The 22,224-nt window shown below is 53.0% G+C and overlaps 3 protein-coding genes across 5 annotated transcripts; all 3 read left to right on the top strand.

Annotated features, from left to right (window-relative positions):
- Positions 1 to 5,343: 5,343 nt before the first annotated feature.
- MAPK3 (mitogen-activated protein kinase 3) lies at positions 5,344 to 10,395 on the top strand (the record flags this gene model as incomplete). Of its 2 annotated transcripts, XM_084249366.1 has the most annotated exons (8): positions 5,344 to 5,513; positions 6,531 to 6,713; positions 8,516 to 8,705; positions 8,877 to 8,993; positions 9,262 to 9,376; positions 9,743 to 9,874; positions 10,040 to 10,149; positions 10,246 to 10,395. In XM_084249366.1, 8 exons carry the CDS (start codon positions 5,344 to 5,346, stop codon positions 10,366 to 10,368), a joined length of 1,140 nt encoding a protein of 379 aa, XP_084105492.1. In that variant the 3' UTR covers positions 10,369 to 10,395. The 2 variants fall into 2 exon arrangements, with proteins under 2 accessions (XP_084105492.1, XP_084105493.1); XM_084249367.1 differs by lacking the exon at positions 9,743 to 9,874.
- A 2,071-nt stretch (positions 10,396 to 12,466) lies between these two features.
- Positions 12,467 to 17,875, top strand: GDPD3 (glycerophosphodiester phosphodiesterase domain containing 3; the record flags this gene model as incomplete). Its single annotated transcript, XM_084248909.1, has 10 exons — positions 12,467 to 12,605; positions 12,884 to 12,926; positions 13,144 to 13,279; positions 13,360 to 13,405; positions 13,864 to 13,982; positions 14,059 to 14,148; positions 14,486 to 14,619; positions 15,910 to 15,969; positions 16,090 to 16,141; positions 17,679 to 17,875. 10 exons carry the CDS (start codon positions 12,467 to 12,469, stop codon positions 17,814 to 17,816), a joined length of 957 nt encoding a protein of 318 aa, XP_084105035.1. The 3' UTR covers positions 17,817 to 17,875.
- Positions 17,876 to 19,882: 2,007 nt separating this feature from the next.
- YPEL3 (yippee like 3) lies at positions 19,883 to 21,985 on the top strand (the record flags this gene model as incomplete). Of its 2 annotated transcripts, XM_084251328.1 has the most annotated exons (4): positions 19,883 to 20,110; positions 20,211 to 20,254; positions 20,467 to 20,575; positions 21,896 to 21,985. In XM_084251328.1, the coding sequence occupies 4 exons, from the start codon at positions 19,883 to 19,885 to the stop codon at positions 21,983 to 21,985; spliced, it is 471 nt and encodes a 156-aa protein (XP_084107454.1). The 2 variants fall into 2 exon arrangements, with proteins under 2 accessions (XP_084107454.1, XP_084107455.1); XM_084251329.1 differs by lacking the exon at positions 20,211 to 20,254 and having other exon boundaries at positions 20,037 to 20,110.
- Positions 21,986 to 22,224: the final 239 nt, after the last annotated feature.

Below are 22,224 nucleotides of genomic sequence, written 5' to 3'. Positions count from 1 at the left end.
CAGAGATCTTGCCTCCAAAAGGAACCACCTGAGAATGGAACCCATTCAAAAGAAAGGAGAGCACAGAGACAGAGCCAGTCCTCATGCCACTGTTGAAGTCCCGTGAGTCAACTGTGCCTTAACATCTATCTCTGAACTTCCCGGTAAGTTTTTTTTATTATTAATGAATACCATTGTTTTACATCCTTGTTAATATTTTACACTTTTCAGTAAGTAAACCAATAACTTCCCTTTCTTATTTAAAAGTTTGCACTGAATGGCCAACAGGCATATGAAAAAATGTTCAACATCACTTGTAATCAGGGAAATGCAAATCAAAACTACCATGAGATACCATCTCACACCAGTGAGAATGGCACATATTAAAAAAACTAGCAACAACAAATGTTGGCGAGGGTGTGGAGAAAAAGGAACTCTCCTGCACTGTTGGTGGGTGTGCAAACTGGTCCAACCACTATGGAGAGCTGTGTGGAGATTTCTGGACCTACTAAACATAGAGCTTCCATATGATCCAGCAATTCCACTGCTAGGTATTTACCCAAAGGACACAGAAACATCAATTCCAAAGAACACCTGCACCCCTATGTTTATAGCAGCACTGTTTACAATAGCTAAGCTTTGGAAACAACTCAAATGCCCAAAAATAGATGACTGGATCAAGAAGATGTGGTACATATATACCATGGAATATTACTCAGCATTCAAAAAAGATAAACACATGCAATTTGCAGCAACATGGATGGCGCTGGAAGGGATCATGCTCAGGGAAATGAGCCAGAAAGAAAAAGAAAAATACCGGATGGTCTCACTCCTAGCAGGAATCTAGAAAACTTAAATAAGGGACCAGGAAAAAGAATAACTATAAGAAAGTGAAAATCAAAATCAACAAACAACTATGAACCAGAGACACTCTATGGGGGGTGGGAGGCGGGGAGGGGAGGGATTGGGGTCAAAATAAGGGGGTCGCAATTGTATGGGGAATATAAAAATAAAATTTATAATTAAAAAAATAAAATAAAAGTTTGCGCTGGGCCTTTGCCTATTTGTTACTGAAAGATCCCTGCTGAGGAGGAAGAAGGTTGAAGGAAAAGAGACTAGTTTATTACAATAGTGCTAGTACAACACAACACTAAAGGCAAAGTGAAAGAATCACAAGGAAACACTAGCCAGACCCAGACTAAGGAACTTCCCAGATGAAAGGAAATTAAGGAGTCATAACAAGTAAATGCAAGATGTGGTCCCAATTGAATGCTGAACTAGAAAATGAAGACTAGTGGGACAATTAGCAAAATCTGAAAAAAACTCTCCAGATAAACTCTATTAATGGTAATGGTTTGATTTTCATAATTATACTCTTTATTTAAAATGTTAACATATAGGCAGTGTTGATGAAGGGTACACAGAAATTCTTTGAACTATTTTTGCAACTTTTTCTAAGTTCTTAAATTATTTAAAAGTAATTAAAAAAATGTGAAATGAGGGTTTGATTGATGGCAGAGGGGACAGCTTGGGGAAAGACTATGATAATAAAATGACAGATAGGTGCCTCCCTGGTGGCTCAAGGGGTTAAGACGCAACCTATGAAGCTGTCTGCAGCCTCTGCAGCACAAGTTTGATCCCTGGCTGGCCAGGGAGCAACCCACATGGCGCAGCAGACCTCTCCTGACTCGCCTGCTGCTCCCTTCAGCAGTGTAGTTGGGTCAATCTGCCTGTTCTGTTCCCCACTCTGTCCTTGGTGAATCTTCTCACTCCCCGCCCCCGCACCTCTGGCCTGTCCCCCAGCTCTTGCATGCATAAATAAATAAATCTTTAAAAAATAAAATAAAATAAAATGGCAGTCTCTCTGCAGATATAGACGGAAATGGAAAAGTGAGAAAATAACAGGGTTCAATTCAAAGAGTGGTGCTGGACCAAAGCAAATAGAGTCTGGAAAAGGCTGTGGGGCGGAAAAATGACAAGTTCCACTAGACATGCAGGACCTTCTCTGTGGGCAAGCCGCCAGAGGAAGCTGTCCAACAAACACTGACATCTTGGAACTGGAACTAGGGAGAATGGTGATAGTTAAGGATAGAAATTTATGTCAAGAGAAAAACTGACACCACAGTAACATGATAATGTAACTAAGGAAGATAGTGTGGAGAAAGAAGGATGATGAAGAGAGAGGTTGGGGGTCGCGGGAATGGAGGAGCATGCAGAGCAGACCATAGAGACTTCAGAAAAGGGATCAGCTGCTGAACAACGTTTATACCAGAAAAGAGAGACTTGGGCACAGCTATTCTCTAACAAACGAAGGAAGAGTCTCAAGAAAACTGTAAGAGGTTTTTTGGTTTTTAAGAATGGTCAGTGGGCCTCCCTGGTGGTGCAAGGGGTTAAGACACAACCTATGAAGCTACCCACAGCCACTGCAGCATGAGTTTGATTCCCCAGCCAGGCACAGCAGACCTCTCCTGACTCGCCCGCTGCTCCCCTCAGCAGTGTATTTCAGCCAGTCTGCCTTTTCTGTTCCCCACTCTGTCTCTGGTGAGTCCTCTCACCCCCCGCACTTCAGGCCTGTACCCTGGTTCTTGTATGCATAAATAAATAAATCTTTAAAAAATAAAAATAAAAACTAAATCTTAATAAATGGTGAAAAGTGTTCTGATTCCTATTCCTGCCCATCCACTGCCTTACGGGTTTGTGCAGGCTTGTTGATCAAGTTCACCAACACTGGCCTGTTCATTTGTGCTCTTCAAACATCACCCATTTGTGTTCCCTAGGCTAATTACCAGTTCCTCTTATAACCTTGACATCACAGATAAGAACTGATTTAAAACTTAGTCCGGGGAGATCCAGAAGACAGAGTTAAGCCAAATAGCAGACATAAGAAAAATTCTAACAATGCAGTAAGCTGGGAGATAGTGAAATACCTGAAAGAATCACGCCTAGAGCCAGCTCCAAACCATAGTTCAATAAGCTTTAGCACTTTTTCTGTGAAATGTTCATAGTACCTACTTCAGAAGACTGCTAGAGGGGTGCTGGGAGGTAATGTACATAAAAGTGTCTGGCGCAGAATAAAGGTTCAGTGTTGGCTGAAAATGAATCCATGAAATAAACTAGAAATCCCAGTCCAATCTTCCAGGAAGTAAGTACCAACCTCAGCCACTAGAGGGGAATCTCAGTCCCATGCCTTTAAATGAGACTCAGGAACAGCCTGAGGTGGCAGGCACTCCTCTGGATGCACCAGCCTTTCGTAAGCCAGGAAACTCACTCCCACTCAGGAAACTTGGCTCCAAGCTGAACTCTATGGCGTTTTCTCTGAGTCACTACATTCTCCCGCAGTTGCAAAATGATCTGGCAAAAGTCCCTCAAAGACTTTTACTGCTTAGGGAGTAGCATCCAAACTCCACGCCAGAATCCAAGGCCTTCCTCAATCTGGTCCCAACCAACCTCCAGCCTGAACTCCCTGACCCTGTGTACTGCAGCCACACTGGACAACTCATGCTCCTTCCTCTATGCCTTGGCTCCTGCTGCTCCTTCTTCTTGATGCCTTTCTTCTACCCCGAGCTTCTAAAACCCTACTTCTTTTTCAATGACATACAGCCACCTCCTCCATTATTCCCTCCTCGCTTATCCAGAGTGAGCTCAGACCCACCACTGAGCTCACACACCATCTATTACATCCATCTATCTCATATTAAATTGACTTAAGTATGTGCACTTTTCTCTTCAACAGATCAGAAATTCCACAAGTAGAGAGGCCAGTGGGTAACTTCCCTAGGTAACACAGCAAATAAGTGGCAAAAATGGGGTTCTAACCTGGGCTCCAGAGAGCTCTGGCTCTTAGCAACTATTTCACACCATATAGTGATTGTCAACCACAGTGCCTAGCTCAGAGCTTTGCACACAGTGCCATTCAGTAACTTATCCAATAACTAAAATAACCATTGATCTAATTAGCACCTCTTGAACCTTCTCTGACTTGTGGGCTGTTGGGAATCAGCAACACAGTCTCATTAATCTGAATTAGAGTGCTTGGCTGTAGATCTAATTATGAGCAATTTCTGAATCATAATTACCATTCCATTTTGTCTCTTGATCTGTAATGCATATAAGAACCTACTCCCAGCTTCTTGGAGAGAAGAAAACAACGTGATTACTTACTGAAGCCTAGGAGGTGTGTTTTTGTGAAGCTCCCAGCGCACACCTTCACTGTGAAGTGCAGGGGATGGGCTGGATGGTCTCAGAGGGCCCTTTCCTCAGTTTTAACACTCTATGATTATGACAAATTTTAGCAAGAGCCTTGCTTCTGTGTCAGAAGGTAGGTGGTTGAGTCTCAGTTCTGTCATTACAGTGACCTTAGCCATGTTAGACTCCCCAACTCTCAAGACTCCTCATCTTTAAAACTTGATTCATTCACTCAAAAATGTTTGCCTGTCTCAGAGTGGGGAGGAGGGAACCACAGTAATGAACAGGCAGAAATAGCCCCTGCCCATTCAGCTAAAAAATCAAGTCGATACCTAGATCGTGGGATTGTCATAAGGAAGAAAGTGAAGTGGTCCCTTAGCTTTATAGAGTAAACTACAAAGTCAAGAGATGATCATCTTGACAGGATTCCAGTTTTGCAAAATCCAACCATAACAAAAACATTATCCGTTGAGCGGCCTGAACCCAGTCGACTTTGCATTCAACTTACTGGCCTTTCCCTATCTTCCCAAGCACAGGTAGGCGGGGGTTATCGGTCCACGGTAAGGGCAATGCGCGGGTGATGGCAGAGGCCAGGCCCTGGCCCTCACCCACAAGATTCTGTCCAAAAGTTGGGAGTCTGGCCCCCTGGCTTCTCCCGCTCTCAGATGAGCGACTCCTCGTCACCTGCCCTGCTCAAGCTTCAGTCCCCACGTCTGTGAAAGGCAGGCCACAAGCACGAGGAAGCCATCCCGTGACCCCCGTCAAACACGGACGCGGTCCTGACCAGCGCGGGGCTGGCCCCGCTCCAGGGGGCTGGGGAGGCTTCCCGCCAAGTTCTGCTGCTGCCCGGGGCGGCTGTCCCGGTCCACACCCCGGAGCCCCGGGCGGCTCTGGGTCAGGTCACCGGCCGGTGCACCGGCGGCCCGCGCTGGGAGGGGCTGGGCCACGTCACGACAGCCCCGCGGGCCTGCAGGTGGCCCCGCGCGGGGCGGGCGCGGCCAGGCCCGGCTCCGGCGGCGGGAAAGCGGGCGCGCGGGGCGTCACGTGACGGGCGCGGGGGCGGCGCGGGGGCGGGGCCTGGCGCGCGCGACTCCGCGGGTGACCGGGCGGGCGGGAAGGGGCGGGGCCTCGGGCGGGGCCGCTGGGGGGAGGCGGGCGGGCGGGAGGGGAGGAGTGGAGATGGCGGCGGCGGCGGCTCAGGGGGGCGGGGGCGGGGAGTCCCGGGGAGCCGATGGGGTCGCCCGGGGGGTCCCGGGGGAAGTGGAGGTAGTGAAGGGGCAGCCGTTCGACGTGGGCCCGCGCTACACGCAGCTGCAGTACATCGGCGAGGGCGCGTACGGCATGGTCAGGTGAGGGGGCGTTCCGGGGAGGGGGCGTCCCGGGGGAGGGGGCGCGGGCGCGGGGGCTGGGCCGCGGGGCGCTCGCCGGGCCGTGGCGCCTCGGGGCCCGAGGAGACGGGGGCTCCGGGAGGCTGGGAGCGTCCGGGGAGAGGGCCCGGTGCTGCCTGGGGGAGGGGGCGCTGCGCCCTGTCCGGGAGAGGGGCTCGCCGGCGGGCTCGCGACTGACCGTTCCTGAGGGAGGGAGGGAGGGGCATCTGCGCTTACGTGGGGGAGCTGCGGGGACCTTGGGAACCTTACACACAGGGGGTGGGGCAAAGGGAATAAATATTCCTGGGGAGGCACTATCCTTAGGCAAGAGGGGGTGAAGGACCCTCCTTGGAGGACAGGACGACTTGGGGTCCCCCAGGGAGGCCTGCCAGGGAGTTTAGGAGAGAAGAGCAGAGCTCAGGGTGGGGCAGGACTTTGGGCCTAGGGCCAGAGGGGTCCAGGAGGGCCTCCCTACAACTTTCAGGAAGGGTCTGTGCCTTCTCCCAGCCCCACTGTGGGCTCTGGGCCTTTACTCTGGGAACGCTTCTGCTGCCCAGGTACCTGGCCCTCACACCTGCCCCTGCCTCTGCCTGTCTCCAGTCCCTCCACTGACACCCTCCATCTCCCTGTGTTTGCTACACTGTGCCTGCTCCGTTTATCTCCCACCCCTGGACCTGTCTTGGGCTAAGGGAGCCATCCTAGTTAGCAGAGGATGAGGGGTCAGAGTAAATAGAATGGAAAGGGTTGAGGAGAGGGGAAGTCAGTGAGCTGCCAGTCTCTTCCTCTGTTTGTGAAGTCACTGAAGGGCCGCCTGGCTGGTCCCCAGCTTTCTCCCTGGAGATCCCAGGCCTTCACAGCAGGAAGGAACCAGCATTGTTTATGACTTGGCCAGAGTGCTCTCCTGCTCCCTCCCCTCTCTGCCAAGGCTTGGGTGGGGCCGCTAGGCCTAGACTCCCCTTTTGTAAGGCCACACCAACATCATCTCTCTGGCCTTCTCAGCTCAGCTTACGACCACGTGCGCAAGACTCGAGTGGCCATCAAGAAAATCAGCCCCTTTGAGCATCAGACCTACTGCCAGCGCACTCTGAGGGAGATCCAGATCTTGCTGCGCTTCCGCCATGAGAACGTCATTGGCATCCGAGACATTTTGCGGGCACCCACCCTGGAAGCCATGAGGGATGTGTATCCTTCACCTGGGCCAGGTGGCTGGCCAGGCACAGCCTCAGAGCTGGGCTGGGAGGACATTGGCTTGCTTTCTTTTTCCTTCTTTCTTACCCTTCTCCATAACAAACCCAGTAAAAGAAACTTTCCCACAGAAAGGTGACCAGAGTGTAAGAGGACTGGGAGACCTCAGAGGAATCCTGGCCTGCTGTATCCAGGCAGTGTGGCCTTGGGCAAGTCTGTTCTCTACACTGTACCTCAGTGGGGTGGGGGTTGGGCAAGTTGGTCTCTATGGGAGCTTTGTCTTCTGACATCTGCAATTCTGTGACGTGACCAGCCTCAGCCCACAGTCCGTTCTTGTTTAACAAACCATGATTCTTTCTCCTCTCTGGGTCCTCAGACTGAAAGGGAGGCAGAAAGGACGAAAACTGCTCCTTTTTGCCTACCATGAGCCAGGTGCATTGCAGGCCAAATGCTTTAACATTTCTTATTCAACCTCCCAACTGCCCTGTGAACTGTTCTCATCAGTTCCATTTCAAAGATGAGGAAACTGAAGCCTAGAAAGTCTAAAAATCAAGTACTTTTGTTGCTGAGTGCGCCTCTCCCCAAGATTCAAATCTATCTCCTTTCTCTAGACATCCCCCTCAGGGCCCCACCCTTGTCACCTGTGGACTTGCACCTTGCCCAGGGTGCGACTGCCTTGCCGTTGTTGCCTTCCCGCCTTATCACTTTCCTAGTTTGTTGTCCACTTCCTGCCTGGCTCTGTTAGCAGCTTGTAACACCCAGTACCTCTTCTCCACCCCACCCACCACTAGTCAGTCCTAGCCCTCCACGTAAGATCCTGCAGTGTCTGCAGCCCCCACCATACTCTGTGGGCAGGAAACCTTCATGCTCACTCCCAGCTTGCTGTGTGACCTTAAGCAAGTCACTGCATTTTGCTGAGCCGCCTCATCTATAAAGCAGCAGGGTTGGTCCAGATGTTCTCAGAAGGCCCATTTGAGACTGATTTCAAAAGACAGTCCTGACTTAGACTTTCAGAGTCAAGCCATCTGACATCTATTTATTTACTTTGTAAATAAATTTTTGTTTTATATTAATATATAAAAGGACATTTATTCCTCAATCTTCTGAGATATAGCCAAGCATTCCTTGAGTAGGAGCATGCTGTTGGGAGTTTTTCCTCATTTGTCTTACACGAACCATTCCCATAAGGCAGGCATTTATTTTTAAGCAAACATTTATTGCATGCCAGATGGTGTTCATACATTATTTCATTTAACCCTCTCAGCAGTCATGTGGCTCAGGCATTTATAATAGCAGTAGTAGTTCATGGTTGCTGACCCTCATGACATGCCAGGCACGGGGCTGGCTACTTTACATGGATCACCACTTCTAATCTTCACAACCACTTTCTAAAGAACAATTCTTTCCTCAACTTTACAGATGAGAAATAGAGGCAGAGACAGGTAGAGATCATAAAACCAATGAGTAGTGAAGCAGGAATTTCCAATATAAGCAAATTAACTCCGGAACTGCTGCTCTTAATGTTCAAGTTCTGCCTCCGATAGTTTATTTATTACTCCCACTTTCCCAGTGCAGAGACTGAGTGGCCATAGCTTTGCTCAGGGTCACCAGCTGAGATGCAGCAGAAACCTCAAGTCTAACTGTTACAGATCTTGCCCAGCTCATGGTATGGATTGGCAGATCTGTTGAGTCCCAGGGAAGCCAGCTGGAGGGCGTATGAAGCCTAGTCCCCAGTCTTTTCTTCTTAACCAAGTGCCTCCTACTACCCCCACCTGGGGGGTCTACGGTGCCATACTCAGCTACATTGTGCAGGACCTGATGGAGACAGACCTGTACAAGTTGCTCAAAAGCCAGCAGCTGAGCAATGACCACATCTGCTACTTCCTCTACCAGATCCTACGGGGCCTCAAGTACATTCACTCGGCCAACGTGCTGCACCGGGATTTAAAGCCCTCCAACCTGCTCATCAACACCACCTGCGACCTTAAGGTCAGAGGTTTGGATCCTCCTTTATCACTTTCCTAGTTTTTTGTTCACTCCCTGCCTGGTTTTCCCTTGGGGCCTGGGTAGGACAGCATCACAAGCAAAGGGGAAGAGGCATTGTTGCTTGGGCCTTGGAGACCTTGAGCACCAAACTTAGCAGCCTGGGTTGGATTCCAGATCTGTGATTTTGGCCTGGCCCGGATTGCTGATCCTGAGCATGACCACACCGGCTTCCTGACAGAATATGTGGCCACACGCTGGTACCGGGCCCCAGAGATCATGCTTAACTCCAAGGTAGGGGGGCTATCCCTGAAGAGAAGGGATCAGATCCCAGAAAACCCCAGAGTCGCCTCTGAGCTAGGCATTGATCCCCATGAGACAGGAAATCTACCCCCAGGCCTGTCACTCTGGCTCTAGAAATAAGCTGAGCACTGGCTTTTCTGGGCCTTCACCCTTGCCTCCCTGGCTGGTGTGGTGAATCTTGGTTGGGGGTGGTGGCTCAACCCAGACAACAGGGCCCTGTCGAGGCTGCCCCAGGAGCCCATGACTGTCTTCTCTTCAGGGCTATACCAAGTCCATCGACATCTGGTCTGTGGGCTGCATTCTGGCTGAGATGCTCTCCAACCGGCCCATCTTCCCTGGCAAGCACTACCTGGACCAGCTCAACCACATTCTGGGTGAGGGGGGCCTGACCAGAAAAATGGATGGGAGATTAGCTTATCTGCAGTGAGATTAGAGTCAGCGTCTGAGATTCTGGGAATCAGGACAAGGGTCCCACCATGTGTGGAAACCCTACAGCAGTATTCAGGGAGGTATAGGTTACTATTCCCATTCAATAAATTAAAAAACAGCCCACACTTAGGAAGTGCTAGAGCCAGGATTTGAACCTAAGGCTGCCTGAATCCAGACTCTTTGCATCTATTGTGTTGGCTGGGAGATAACAGTTAGGTGCTGGAACAGGTTGGTGGGGCTCTTGTTCTTGGCTCTTTCAGTTCCCAGAGGGAGAGGAGATTCCCTCACCAAATCACTTGCCTTACCCACAGGTATCCTAGGCTCCCCATCCCAGGAGGACCTGAATTGTATCATCAACATGAAGGCCCGAAACTACCTACAGTCTCTGCCCTCCAAGACTAAGGTGGCCTGGGCCAAACTTTTTCCCAAGTCAGACTCCAAAGGTGAGAGACATGGGGGCTGGTGTGGGATAAAAACTGGTTGCAGAGGAGGAAATGTGGCTCAGCAGGTGCCTGAGTAGACAGGCCCCTAGGCATGGAGAAACAAAGCCAGGCTTCTGGGAGCTCTTCTAGCCTTCCCTTTGACCTCTGACTCCTGCCCTTCCTTAGCCCTTGACCTGCTGGATCGGATGTTAACCTTTAACCCCAACAAACGGATCACAGTGGAAGAAGCACTGGCTCACCCCTACCTGGAGCAGTACTATGACCCAACGGATGAGGTGGGCCAGCCACCAGAAGCTGGGCGAGGGAATGAGTACTTGGATGGGTAGGCATCCCTCAGTACCTATCCTGAGCCTGCTTCTTTGCCATCTCAGCCGGTGGCGGAGGAACCCTTCACCTTTGACATGGAGCTGGATGATCAACCCAAGGAGAAGCTGAAGGAGCTCATCTTCCAGGAAACAGCCCCCTTCCAGCCTGGGGCACTGGAGGCCCCCTGATCTGGGCGGATGCCTCTGTTCCCTGGGGCCTGGTGAGTGCTCCCCACCACTCAGGATATCCAGCAGGATCTCATACAGTCGTGCATCCATGATGCCTGTGTATGGTGGCAACAAAAGGGCCAGAGCCTGCCAGGCCACAAACCTGGTCCACTAGTTCTTCATGTCCCTCATTGTTTCCCCCAACCCCAGTCTCCCACCTGTCAGCCTACTGCATCTTCCAGCCCTGTAGCCATTCCCGGCCCTCAGAGGTCGCTGGGGGCCCCCCTCAGTTTTTGACTCACAACAATATAAGCAGAGAGGCAGGTGGGGCAGTAATTGTTTCAGAAGGAATAGTAGTACCCAGCCTGTTTCAGATGCCAAATTTTGTCACACCTAGTGCCCAGGACAGCAGTTCACACACCTGTGGGGGACCTTGCTGGACCTAACCCCCTACACAGCTCACCTTTCCTCCTCCAGTCTCCTGTCGCTGGCAGTTGTGGTCTAATAAACGGAAGGCTGACATACCTGGGCTCACTCCCCAGCTCTGACAACAGGAGCTGCATGATACTGCGCCCTTATCTCTGTGCCTCAGTTTCCTGGAAACAATTCTAATAATGAGAGCAAACAGAGAGCAAGAAGCACTGTTCTGAAAGGTTGCTGTGGGTTACTTCATTTGATCCTTATCACAGTACCCTGAGAGAGGTATTAATATTAGCCTCGTTGATAAGGAAACTGAGCCACATTCCACTCACTTGTGGGGAATGAAATGAGAGAAGTAGAGGCCAGGGCCCTAGCAGGTCTTCTCATGAGTGCTAATCGTTCCTTTCCCGCCTGCCTTTTTTGTTTAGGCCCTACCTCCTGCCTGCCCCTTTCCTGCTGGACTGTTAAGAAAATGGAAACTGTGCCCAGCCCGGACCCCGGCAGCCCAGGTTGAGGCAGAGGGCTGGCCTGGCCACCTTCCTTTGCTTTGCCCCGGCTGCCTGCTTCAGGCAGGCCGTGGATCCCCCCCAATGCTCCCCTCATCCCCACCAGGACCTGAGAGGGGCTCAGGTGGCCCCAAAGCAAATTTCATTCTGCTGCTCTGCCTTTGTCTACCCCAGCTGTCCCAGTCTCTGGTAGTTCTGGAATGGACAGGCTCTGGCTACCCCAGGACATACCAAGGGGTTGGGGTGGAGGACAGGGGACACTGAGTAGGACTCAGGGCAAGCCCTGCCCCACTCACCTCATTAAAGCCCCATCCCATTTCCCCTGAAGGAACAATCCTAAGTCTCAAGGGCTAGTATCCCTGAGGAGCAGGGCCCCGGCCTAAACCCCTTTCCCCCCAAAGCTGCCACATTTAACGCCCCCTGCTGCTTCTGTGTGTGTGTGAACAGAAGTGGAGGTGGGGGCACATGGAGACCCTAGTGCCCCTATCCACCCCTGTGCCTGTATCTAATATATAAATATAGATGTGTATATGGACGGCCTTGGCTCTGTCTGTTCGCCGACACCCTGACCCTAGTCATTGCCACTCTGATGACTTCTCCAGCCCAGCTGCTGCCCAGTTGTGGCTTTACCCAGTCCTGGTAACCTTCGATTCCAAGGTTCCAACCCGGGTTGACAATGGAGTGTAAGAGACTTCCCGGACTCCTGGGAAGAATGGGGTCAGGTTTCCCCTTGGTCGCTGTCCTCTCCAGGCTCTGGTGACTCTGTCCAAATGGCTGGGGTGATTCGAGGATGACTCATAATACCCATAGTACCCTACATAATCCCAGATCCTCTGGAAACAGCAAGTGTGTTGTATACCTGGCCAAAGACACCCATGGGAAGGGAGAAAGGTGCAGTGCCCCACTGCAGGGGAACCTGTCTCCCCTTGTGGCCCAAGAGAGGGCTGCTGGATCTGTGAGGAGTTCTGGGATGAGGGCAAGAGTTGCCTGGCCCCTGTACTCCTGCCTCCACTCCATCTCCAGCTGAGCACTGCAGCCTGGCCCCGTGCCAGCAGCAGGCTTAGCAGGTCCCAGGGGTGTGGTGGCGGCCAGTGGTGGAGCCAGCCTACATAGGCCGGCAGTCAGCAGAGCAGCACAGTCCGTCCAGGATGGCTGAGCTCACTGCCGCCGGAGCCCAGCAAGGCAGCTTGGCCATGAGCCCTCTGCTGTACTATGCCCTGCCTGCCCTGGGCAGCTATGCCATGCTCTCCATCTTCTTCCTGCGCCGGCCTCGCCTGCTGCACACACCTTGGGTTTCAGTCTTCCATCCCCGCCTGGGGGCCCACCGGGGAGGTGAGCTGGGCTGGGTAGGAGGGGGGCAGGTGGCAGCTATTGAGGGTGGAGTAAGGATAGCAATACAGGTGCCAGCATGGACAATAGAGGGGTAGGTCCAAGGGGTGGGGTGTTAGAAAGGGGGCGGAGACCAAGGTCCAGAGGAGGGCGAGGTGGCCAAGCAGGATGTGGGATGGGGAAGAGGCCAGTTTACCCCAGACTGACTGGGGATGAGGTGGGGGTGGGAGGAGAAGGAGGGAGGCCAGGACCGAGGGACGCACCCTAGCTGCCCTACACAGGATCCGGAGAGCGACTGGAGAGCACCATGGAGGCCATGGAGAAGTGAGTGCACCTGCCCAGCGAGTTGCCAGGGAACATGGTGCCAGCTGTGCTGCCTGATGCCAAGGGGGGTAATCCCTTCTGTGTCTGGGGACTGGAGCCCCCTAGAGATGTGCAGTGCACAGCCTCACTTCCTACCTCTCCACCCCTCCACTAAACCTACCCTACCACCCTATGACCTGGTCGGTCCCCTGCTCCCCACTGACCTCTGCCCCTGTAGCTCCATGGTCCAGGGGGCAGACCTCCTGGAGCTCGACTGTCAGCTGACCAGGGACGGCGTGGTGGTGGTGTCACACGATGAGAACCTGTCCCGCCAGTCGGGCCTGCATAGGGATGTGGGCAGCCTGAACTTTGAGGTGGGCCTTGTCCCAGCCCCTGTTCCCCCAAGTCACACACCTCTACTGCATCCTGGTGACTTGCTCCCTGCTCTCCCCAGGAGCTGCCTCTCTACAAGGAGGAGCTGGAGGTTTATTTCTCACCAGGTGAGATCATGACCTGTGAGTAGCAGACAGCTGTAATCCCCTCCCATGCCAGCCTGGGTTGGGTCATAGCCTCAGCCTCTTGCCTTCTCATTTTTTTGGCTAAACATTTTTTTTTTTTATTATGCATACAGGAAGTGGGGTGTAGGCCAGAGGTGCCCAGTTGGGGGGTTAGAGGATTCACCAGAGACAGAGTAGGGAGCAGAACAGGCAGCTCTACTGAAATACACTGCTGAGGGGAGCAGTGGGCGAGACAGGAGAGGTCTGCCCTGCCATGTGGGTATCTCCCTGGCAGGGGATGGAACTCATGTGGCAGTGGCTGGCGATAGCTTATCAGCTGACACTTTAACCCCTGCGCCACCAGGGAGGCCCCTGCCCTCTCTTTTCTGAGACTTGACCTCTCCCCAAGTCTCCAACCCCGAAAATCCTTCTGTGATCCCTCTTCCCACAACGTGCCCCAGGCCGCTTCGCACGTGGGTCCGACCGGCGCATGGTGAGCTTGGAGGAGGTGTTCCAGAGGTTTCCTCGGCTGCCCATGGCCTTGGAGGTCAAAGGGGACAATGAAGAGCTCATTCACAAGGTGGTACTGCAGAGGGGGTTAGGCTGGGGCTGGGGGGAGGCCTGACCCTCCCCTTCACCCCCTCCTCCCCTCCCAGATAGCAGCCCTGGTGAGGTACTTCAATCGCAATGAAATCACCATCTGGGCCTCAGAGAAAAGCTCCATCATGCAGAAGTGCAAGGCCGCTGTGAGTCCCTTTGCCTGCCTGCTCCCCTCCTTCCAGGAGCTGGAGCCCAACCTGAGGGGGCTAGGCTGGAGGGGCTTGGGAGGGTTTTGGAGGACCTGGCCCTGAGCAGGGACTCCCTGGAGTAGGATCTGGAGAAGAGGGGTGGTGGGGAAAGCGTGTGAGCAGAGATGTGAGAGTGGGAAGGAGGAGGGTACAAGTTAGGCCAAGGTGTGGCTTTGATCCTGCAGGTAGTGGGGCTTCCTGAATATCCAAAACTTTCCCCTGCAGCCCAGGCCGCCTCTCTGCTTCCCCAGGAGCAGACTGATCCCCATTCTCACATTCCCTTGCCGCTCCCCAGAATCCCGAGATGCCGTCCTCCTTCACAATAAACCGAGGAATCCAGATGCTGCTGCTCTATTACCTGGGGCTGCTACCCTTCATCCCCATCCCGGAGAAGTTCCTCCTCTGCTTCCTGCCCACCATCATCAACAGGTACCCATGCCAGGGCAGGGAGGGTACCCTAAGGGTACCCTTAGGCCTTCAGCTACTTTCTGTCCTGAGAAAAACACTCCCACACACACCTCAAACCCCATTGGGCAGGGTCCCCTGTGGAGCATGAGACCCAGTCTCCCCAACTCCCTGGGGTCCTTGGAAAACTGGTTCTCATTAAGCATTCATGACTCCTAGGGGACCACCAAGTCCCTGAAATTATATGCAAATGTGTGTCGCTGTAGAGTTTTAAGGGTTTACTTATTTATCCACTTATCCAACAAATACTTATTGAATGCCTCCTCTGGTCCAAGTGCAGTTACACTACTGAATAAAGCCAGTGTGGGTGGGTATGAGACCCTCCCCCAAGCTTACAGTCTGGCTGGGGAGACATATTAATTAAATATATAGCTTCACTCTTAGTCTCAAAAAGAAAGGCAAGTATTTTCCTGCTGGGAGACATGGATTAACAAAGTAACAGCTGGGTGAAGTGTTAGGAATTTGGATACTTTGTCAGCTCTCAGGCCTGATTTCTCCCTTTGCTTTCTGAGAATCTCTGCCCACCCTGTGCTTTTTGTTCCTCTCTATTGTCCTGAGGGAAGCTCCCAGCCAGCCCCCACAATCCCTTCCTACAAAGAGATCATTATAGCACAGAACTTTGTGTACATCGGGTTTATACAGGGTTTGCAAAGTGTTTCTGCAGCCTTCAGGTTGAGTTTTACCTTCTAGCACCCCCAGGAGGTATAGGAATCATGACTCCCTAGTACCCAAAGAATTAGAGGTTCTATTTGTCCAGGGTCACAGAGCTGGATATACAGGGCCCAAGTTTGCTCCCAAAACTTGCCCTAGGACATTGTACAGGGCCTCTAAGGTAATTCTGGAGTAGGACAATTAGGGACAACTAACTATGACTCAGCTGTGTCTGGTCTCAAGAAAATGGTCCAACCCAACCAGGAGGGCCTCCAGATTGTGTGTCCAGCTTGGGAATCAAGCTGGATTCTGGTCTTGGACTCACTATGGGTTTGCTAGGTGATCTACCTCAGGCCAGTCACTTCCTTTTTCCAAGACTGTTTCTTCTGTAAAATGGTGAGGGGAGAGGCACAACCTTAAAGCTTGGAGCCAGAGATGTGGGAGTAGATCTCACTGAACAATGGGTGATGGCTCCTTTGGTCAGCTGCAAAGGTTCTTCTAAAGGGAGTGTGGTTATACTGGCTGGCAGGAGGGTTCACTAGCACCTCACCCCTGTGATAGAGACAGACCCAAGGGGCTGACCACCATATCACCTCTCTGCAGGACTTACTTTCCATTCTCCTTCCCTGGGCTGAACCAGCTGGCTGCTGTGGTTTGCAAACGGTAAGGTGGGCAAAAAGGCTGGGAGGGGGAGATGGGGGGGGTGTCCAACAGAGACCTGTCACTGCCTTTCTCCTCTGTTCCCACTCATCATGGTTTTTGTCATTCCCTACCTTGCCCCAGGCTCATGATGAGGAAAAGTCTGATCCAACACCTGAAGCAGCGAGGGGTACAGGTGAGACTTGACCACCAATCCCTCAGCAAGTGGATGGGTCACAGCGTAGGCCTAGCATATTCCAACCACTGTTCTGCTACTGAAGCTGGGCCCCTTGGGCAGGTCTCTTCTGAGTCTTGACTTCTTCATCTGTAAAATGGGGATAATGGTATATTTAACTCTTCTGTATGTATAACTGGTAGTTAGTAAGGGCTTGATAAATGCTAGCCTTTATGATTATAATGATGTATTTATGATCCTGATCCTGATGAGGGGAGCTGGGGAAAGGAAAGTTAAGAAACAAGGATGAAACCTGGCGCAGCCCATCCCTCGTGCCTTCCCTGAGCATCAGCTTTGACTGTGTCATTTAATTAGCAAACCTTTATTGAGAAGTACCTGGGCTGGGAGCTTAGCATCAGAGGCAGAGGAAGGAATTGAAGCAGGCCATTGCACATGGACAAAAAGCAAACAAAGCATTGTGGTCTGGGGGGGGGGGGGGAGAGAAAGCCCCTGGGAGAAGTGGGGAGCTGGCTTCAGGAGGGGAAATGGAGAGCGTCTCAGGCAGGAGGCTCAGCATGTGAGAAGGCCATCAGAGGAACCCAGAGCAGCCCAGTGGGCTGCAGTGTGGAGGAAGCTGCCCAAAGGGACTGGAGAAGGCGGCAGAGGCTGAGGCAGACTGCAAAGCTCAGAGAGGAGCCAGCCTGGACTTCAGCTCAACAAGAAGAGAAGCTTTTGAGGGGCCTGAGAGCCCTGATGTGGAGGGTTAAGGGAGGATCACCTGGACCAGCATGTGAAACAATGGTGGGGGCCAGTGGGGAAGCAGTCTCAGTAGGAGGCTCACGATGCCAGGACGGGCTTGGTGGCAGCAGTGAGGATGGATGGAAGAGTTAACTCACAGGCAGGCGGGGACTCAGCCACTGATTGGCTGTGGGAGTGAGTGAGGCAAGGGGATGATGTAGCTCTTTCAGATTGGTCCTCCCACTCAGAGGGGCTTCTCCACAGCTCTGGGAGGCCGGACCTTCACTCTCACGGGTCAAATTGGACCAAGTGACTGGTCCAAGCTGCAAATACCATCTCCCCCCTACTTCATTGCCCACAGGGGAGGACTCAGGAGGCAGCAGCAGATGGGGGCAGGCTGGGAGGCATTGGCTTGCTGGTAAACCTTCCACAATGTCTCTCTGGGTGGGGTGTGGGGAAGCCTCCATTTAAGCATTAGATAATTTCCCCTGTATATACTGGTATATACTCACCATAACCAATTTCAAACCAACATGAAGTCACTGAATGCAGAATAGGGAAGAGATGGGCTATATAATAACCCATTATAGATTATATATAACTTATTACATAAGCTGATATAATTTAAACGTAAGTTTATATAATTTAATATGTAATTATGGCTGTGCTTAATAACCAGTTTTCAAAATCCCTAAAAAATTAACAATCCACTCCAGCATACCACTGCTGGAGGGTTCCACAGAGGAGAAGCGCCCCCACCATCTGGGGAGTTCTAGGTAACCTTATTTGGAGACTACAATTCTGGCCTTTACTCTCTCAGGTGATATTTTGGTGCCTTAATGATGAGTCGGATTTTGAAGTGGCCTTCAACCTGGGGGCCTCTGGGGTGATGACTGATTACCCCACAGCCCTGAGGCACTACCTGGACAACCAAAGAACAGCTGCCCCTGCCTTCTAAGCCAGGGACCCTCACTTTTTTCTGTTTCTCTTCCCTAATAAATGCTTTCTTTTCAATCATGTCTTTGTGCTTTCTTTTCAATCATGTCTTTGTGCTGCAGGCAGAGGTGCAGGGATGGGGTGGGGGGCAGATCCTAGAAAACAGCAAAGATGGCATATTAGGACCAGAGTCTTGGAGCCCTAACCAGCCTGACCCACTGGTTCTACCACATTCCAGACCCAAGTAATGCCACACCCTGTGCCAGCCTGGCCTCCACTCTCAGGAATGTCCCTCCCAGGAACAAGGGACCCTGCCCCCTTCAGAGCTACAGATAATGGTTCTATTCTCCAGAGGCCACTAAGCATTCTCTGGGAACACAGCAAGAGTCTTGCCTCTGTGGGCCTCCTCACCTGGCTGCAGAGGGTGGGCATGGCTGAGGCGGCTGAATTCACCGTGCCCATCTGCTGCCAGCCATTCCAACCTTCTACTCCTAGGTCCCCTACTCCAAAAGCTCCCTAAGTTCTTCAAACCTGTCCAGTCCAGTACCTTGTCCTATTTCGCAAATGTTTATTGACTAGACCAGACTGGGTACTGGGCCCACAGCAGGGAATAAGACCTGTGTGGTGTGGCAGACCCATGTGCAAACATTTTCAATGGAGTTGAGAGGTGAGAAAGGTAAAGGGGGAAGCCCACGGGAGACATCTAGCCCAGGGTGGCCGGAAAGGGGCGCCAAAGGGGGGAGAGGCTCAGCAGCAGCAACTGCCTTTTTTCTAAGTTCTGACTCCCAGGGGTCTAACCCGGATGGATGTCTTTAGCGCTTGCATTTGCCAGGGAAAGGCGTGGCAGCTCATCCCAGTGAGAATCCCAGCTTTGCCTCTTACCAGCTAGATAACCGGGAGAGCTGCCGATCTTTAGACCTGAGCTCCCGGGGCAAGTGGGAACAATAGAAGCAGCCGCGCAGGGTCGCTGCGGCACCGAGCGGCGCCGTGGCAGTGGTTAAACGCAGACAACTGTGACTATCACTTTTCGTGCGAGTGGGTCCAGACGCCGTCCCCCTCCTAACCCCATGCCAGGTCCGATACCTCAGCTCCTGGCCCCGCCAAGGGCCGCGGGGGGCCACGGCGGCTCCGGGGCGCGGGCGCGCGCAGAGCGGGCAGGGCCGCCGGCCGCAGCCGCATTTCCGGGCCGGCCGGAGCGGCGAGCAGGGGGAAGGGCGGCCCCGGCCGGCGCTGGCCCGGAGTGACGCGCCCCCTCATTTGCATGCTGCACGCCGATTGGCCACGGCGGCCGCCGAGACCCGCGGCCGGCCCCCTCCCCCTCCCGCCGCAGCGGCGGCAGCAGCTGGTCTCGGTGTAAACAAGTCGCGGCGGCTGCGAACCCGCGCCGGGGGGGACGGCGCCCACCAGGAGCGCCCCCCACTCCCAGGCCAGGCCACCCCGGCGGACCGGGCCCCCGCGCGCCCAGGCGAGGTGAGGCCCGCATCGTCAGGGCTGCGTGCCGCCTCGCGCCCCCGCCCCGGCAGCGAGGACTGCCCCCTTCCCCCGGCGCCCGCCCCCCACCCCGAGCCCCAGGTGAGCCCCGGGGTCTCAGGTAAGACTCTGCGATGCAGGTAAGACCCCCTCGGCATAGACAAGGCCTCAGCGCTCCCAGGTAAGAGCCCCTCCCCTCCTAGGTGACTCTACACCTTCAGTGAGGCCTCCTGCCTTCTGCAGGTGAGGGACCCCCTCCCCAGGTGATCTCCCTGTACCTCAGGTGAAGCCACCCCACCGCCTCAGATGAGATCCTAAGGACCATCCAGTTCCTAACCGCTCTATGGTCCTCCCTAAACTGAGAACTGACAGTTCTTCCACTCTAGAGCCCCTTCATCCAGCTTCAGTTGCCATGTCAGCAGGGGAGAGGCCCAAAGCAGGTGGGTGAATCACCTTGGGCTCCTCCTAGCCTCAGTTTCCCCGTTGATGCAACTTGAGGCCTCCTCAGTGAGTCAAAACTGAGACAGCCCTGGCCCCTGGAGAGGCTGCTGGCTCTGGGGAGCAAAGACAGCAGCCAAGTGTGACAGAGAGAGTCCCCGTGGCCCTGGGCGTGCCTGCATGTGTGTGGCCCCGGTCCTAACAGCCCCCCTCCCTTCCTGGCAGGCACTGGGCTCCCTCTGCTCCCCGTGGGCCGCTCCCCGCGTGGGGCCACTGCCCCCGGCCCCCGCCATGGTGCGGATTTCAAAGCCCAAGACATTTCAGGCCTACTTGGATGACTGTCATCGGAGGTATAGCTGTGCCCACTGCCGTGCTCACCTGGCCAACCACGACGACCTCATCTCCAAGGTAATAACCAGGTCACAGTTGGACTGGGAGGCTGGAGGAATTTTCTGGCTGCTCCCCACCAGTAGCCCTGACCCCCTCTTCTCTCCCTCTCACCCTTTAGTCCTTCCAGGGCAGTCAGGGGCGTGCCTACCTCTTCAACTCTGTGTGAGTATTCTGCCTCCCTTCTTTCTTTCCCTGACCTCTGCTGTAACTTGGGACCCATGACATCATGCTGATATTTCAAGTCCCCCTGGTTCTGGCAGGAAGCTGTGGTCCTCCTCCTTTTGGGTACTGTGGACAAACACAGTTAAATACAAATTAGAGAGGGAGTTTTGTGATGGCAGGACCCTCCCTGAGATGCCCCCATGTCCCTGCAGGGTGAACGTGGGCTGCGGGCCAGCCGAGGAGAGGGTACTGCTGACAGGCCTCCATGCTGTCGCTGACATCCATTGCGAGAACTGCAAGACCACATTGGGCTGGAAATATGTGAGTCGGTGACTTCTGACCCCAGGCTAGCCTTTGACCTGACCTCCTTGACATCACCTCCTCACAAGCAGTCATCTGGTAATCTTTCAGGGTGTTTAGGCCCCGCTTGCACAAGTCAAACTGTCTCTTCACCCCTGACCGTGTTCTCTTTTCATATCCTGCAAGGGCTGTTAGAATTTTTCTCTTAGCCCCTTCTTCCCCTCTTGGGCACAGGCATTCCCATTTTAGCAATAAAGAGATCACCAGTTGCCATTTATTAAAAGCTGACGTGCCATGCACTGGTGTGTGCATATATTATCTCATTCAATCATTACAGCAATCCCATAGGTAGAGTCTATTATTATCTCCACATTACAGAGGAAGAAAGGAAGGCCCAGGGTGTTAGGTAACTTGCCTAAGGTCACACAACTGGCAAGTAAAGAATAAGAACTAGAATCCTAGTTTGTTTTCTTTTTTCTCAACCCCAGATATTATCATTCAGAGGTCAGAGAAGTTGCCCAAGACCCCACAGCAGCACAGAGTTGGTATCCTTGGGCCTCCTAAACCATTGCTCTCATTGCCCCTGTTGCTGTTCAGGGTCTGGTTTCACAACCCTGAGTCTCATTTTCTTATCTGGCAGTGGAGGCTAAAGCCACCACCTGACACGGGAGATTGTTAGGGGATCAGATTAGATGCAGCAAAGGGAGATGCTCTTGGAAAACTGTAAAGGACAGGATTCCTCAGGCATTGCTTGCAGCTGTGGTGCCTCAGGCAGAGACAGACAGGCAGCCCTGATCTGCATTCACCCCTGGCCCTGCCACAGATTTGCTTTGTGTCCCTGGACAGGTGGTTTGGCCTCTCTGAACCTCTGTAAATCCAGAGGTCAAAAACTCAAGTGCCAGCAGATACTGTGGATCTGCAAAGGAGCAGCATGGATCTGTGGAGGGAGCCAGTCTGTGGCAAACTGGAGTGAGCGTGACCTGCCTGTACTGTGTAGTATCTTAAAGTTCTGGTTATTAAACTCTCTGCTGGCCAAACAGAATGCATGTGGCCCTTGGGCTACCAGATTGTAATCCTGAATCTTTTAGAAATATCTGCTCTGTTGGAGCCAACTTTAGTACTTAAATAGTACCTGTGATTCAGAGTTCTGTCTGTCCCCTGTTGGTGAGAAGCCGGGCCTTGCTGCTTCCACTCTTCGCCTGTGGGCAGGTGGCTTGGTTCTCTGGGTAACAGTTTCTTCATTTATAAAATGGGGCCAATCATTTCCACTCCCCAACCTACTCCTCTATGTCTTTTGATAAGGCCCTTGCCTGCAAATGATGGCCTTTCCCCTCCTCTCAGGAACAGGCCTTCGAGAGCAGCCAGAAGTACAAAGAGGGGAAGTACATCATTGAACTCAACCACATGATCAAAGACAACGGCTGGGACTGACCCCTGCTCCTGACACATGTGGCTCCAGCCCGGCCTGGCCGCCAGGGGGCGCCACTGGCTTCCCTCCGCCAAAGGGAGCTCTGGACCCTCAGGGCCCCTGCAGAGGAAGGATCCAGCTCCTGTACATATATTTTATTGCATGCACTGTGACCTTGGGGGGAGATCAGAAGGCGGACGACACCCCCACAACTCCCTGCGATCTGGCTGGCTTGGATCTCATTTTTAACCCCTTCCTGCCC

The sequence above is a fragment of the Talpa europaea genome (assembly GCF_964194135.1).
Source record: "Talpa europaea genome assembly, chromosome: 12".
NCBI classification, from domain to species: Eukaryota; Metazoa; Chordata; class Mammalia; order Eulipotyphla; family Talpidae; genus Talpa; species Talpa europaea.
Note: the sequence above shows the minus strand (reverse complement) of the source record. Positions and strands in the feature narration are given on the sequence as shown.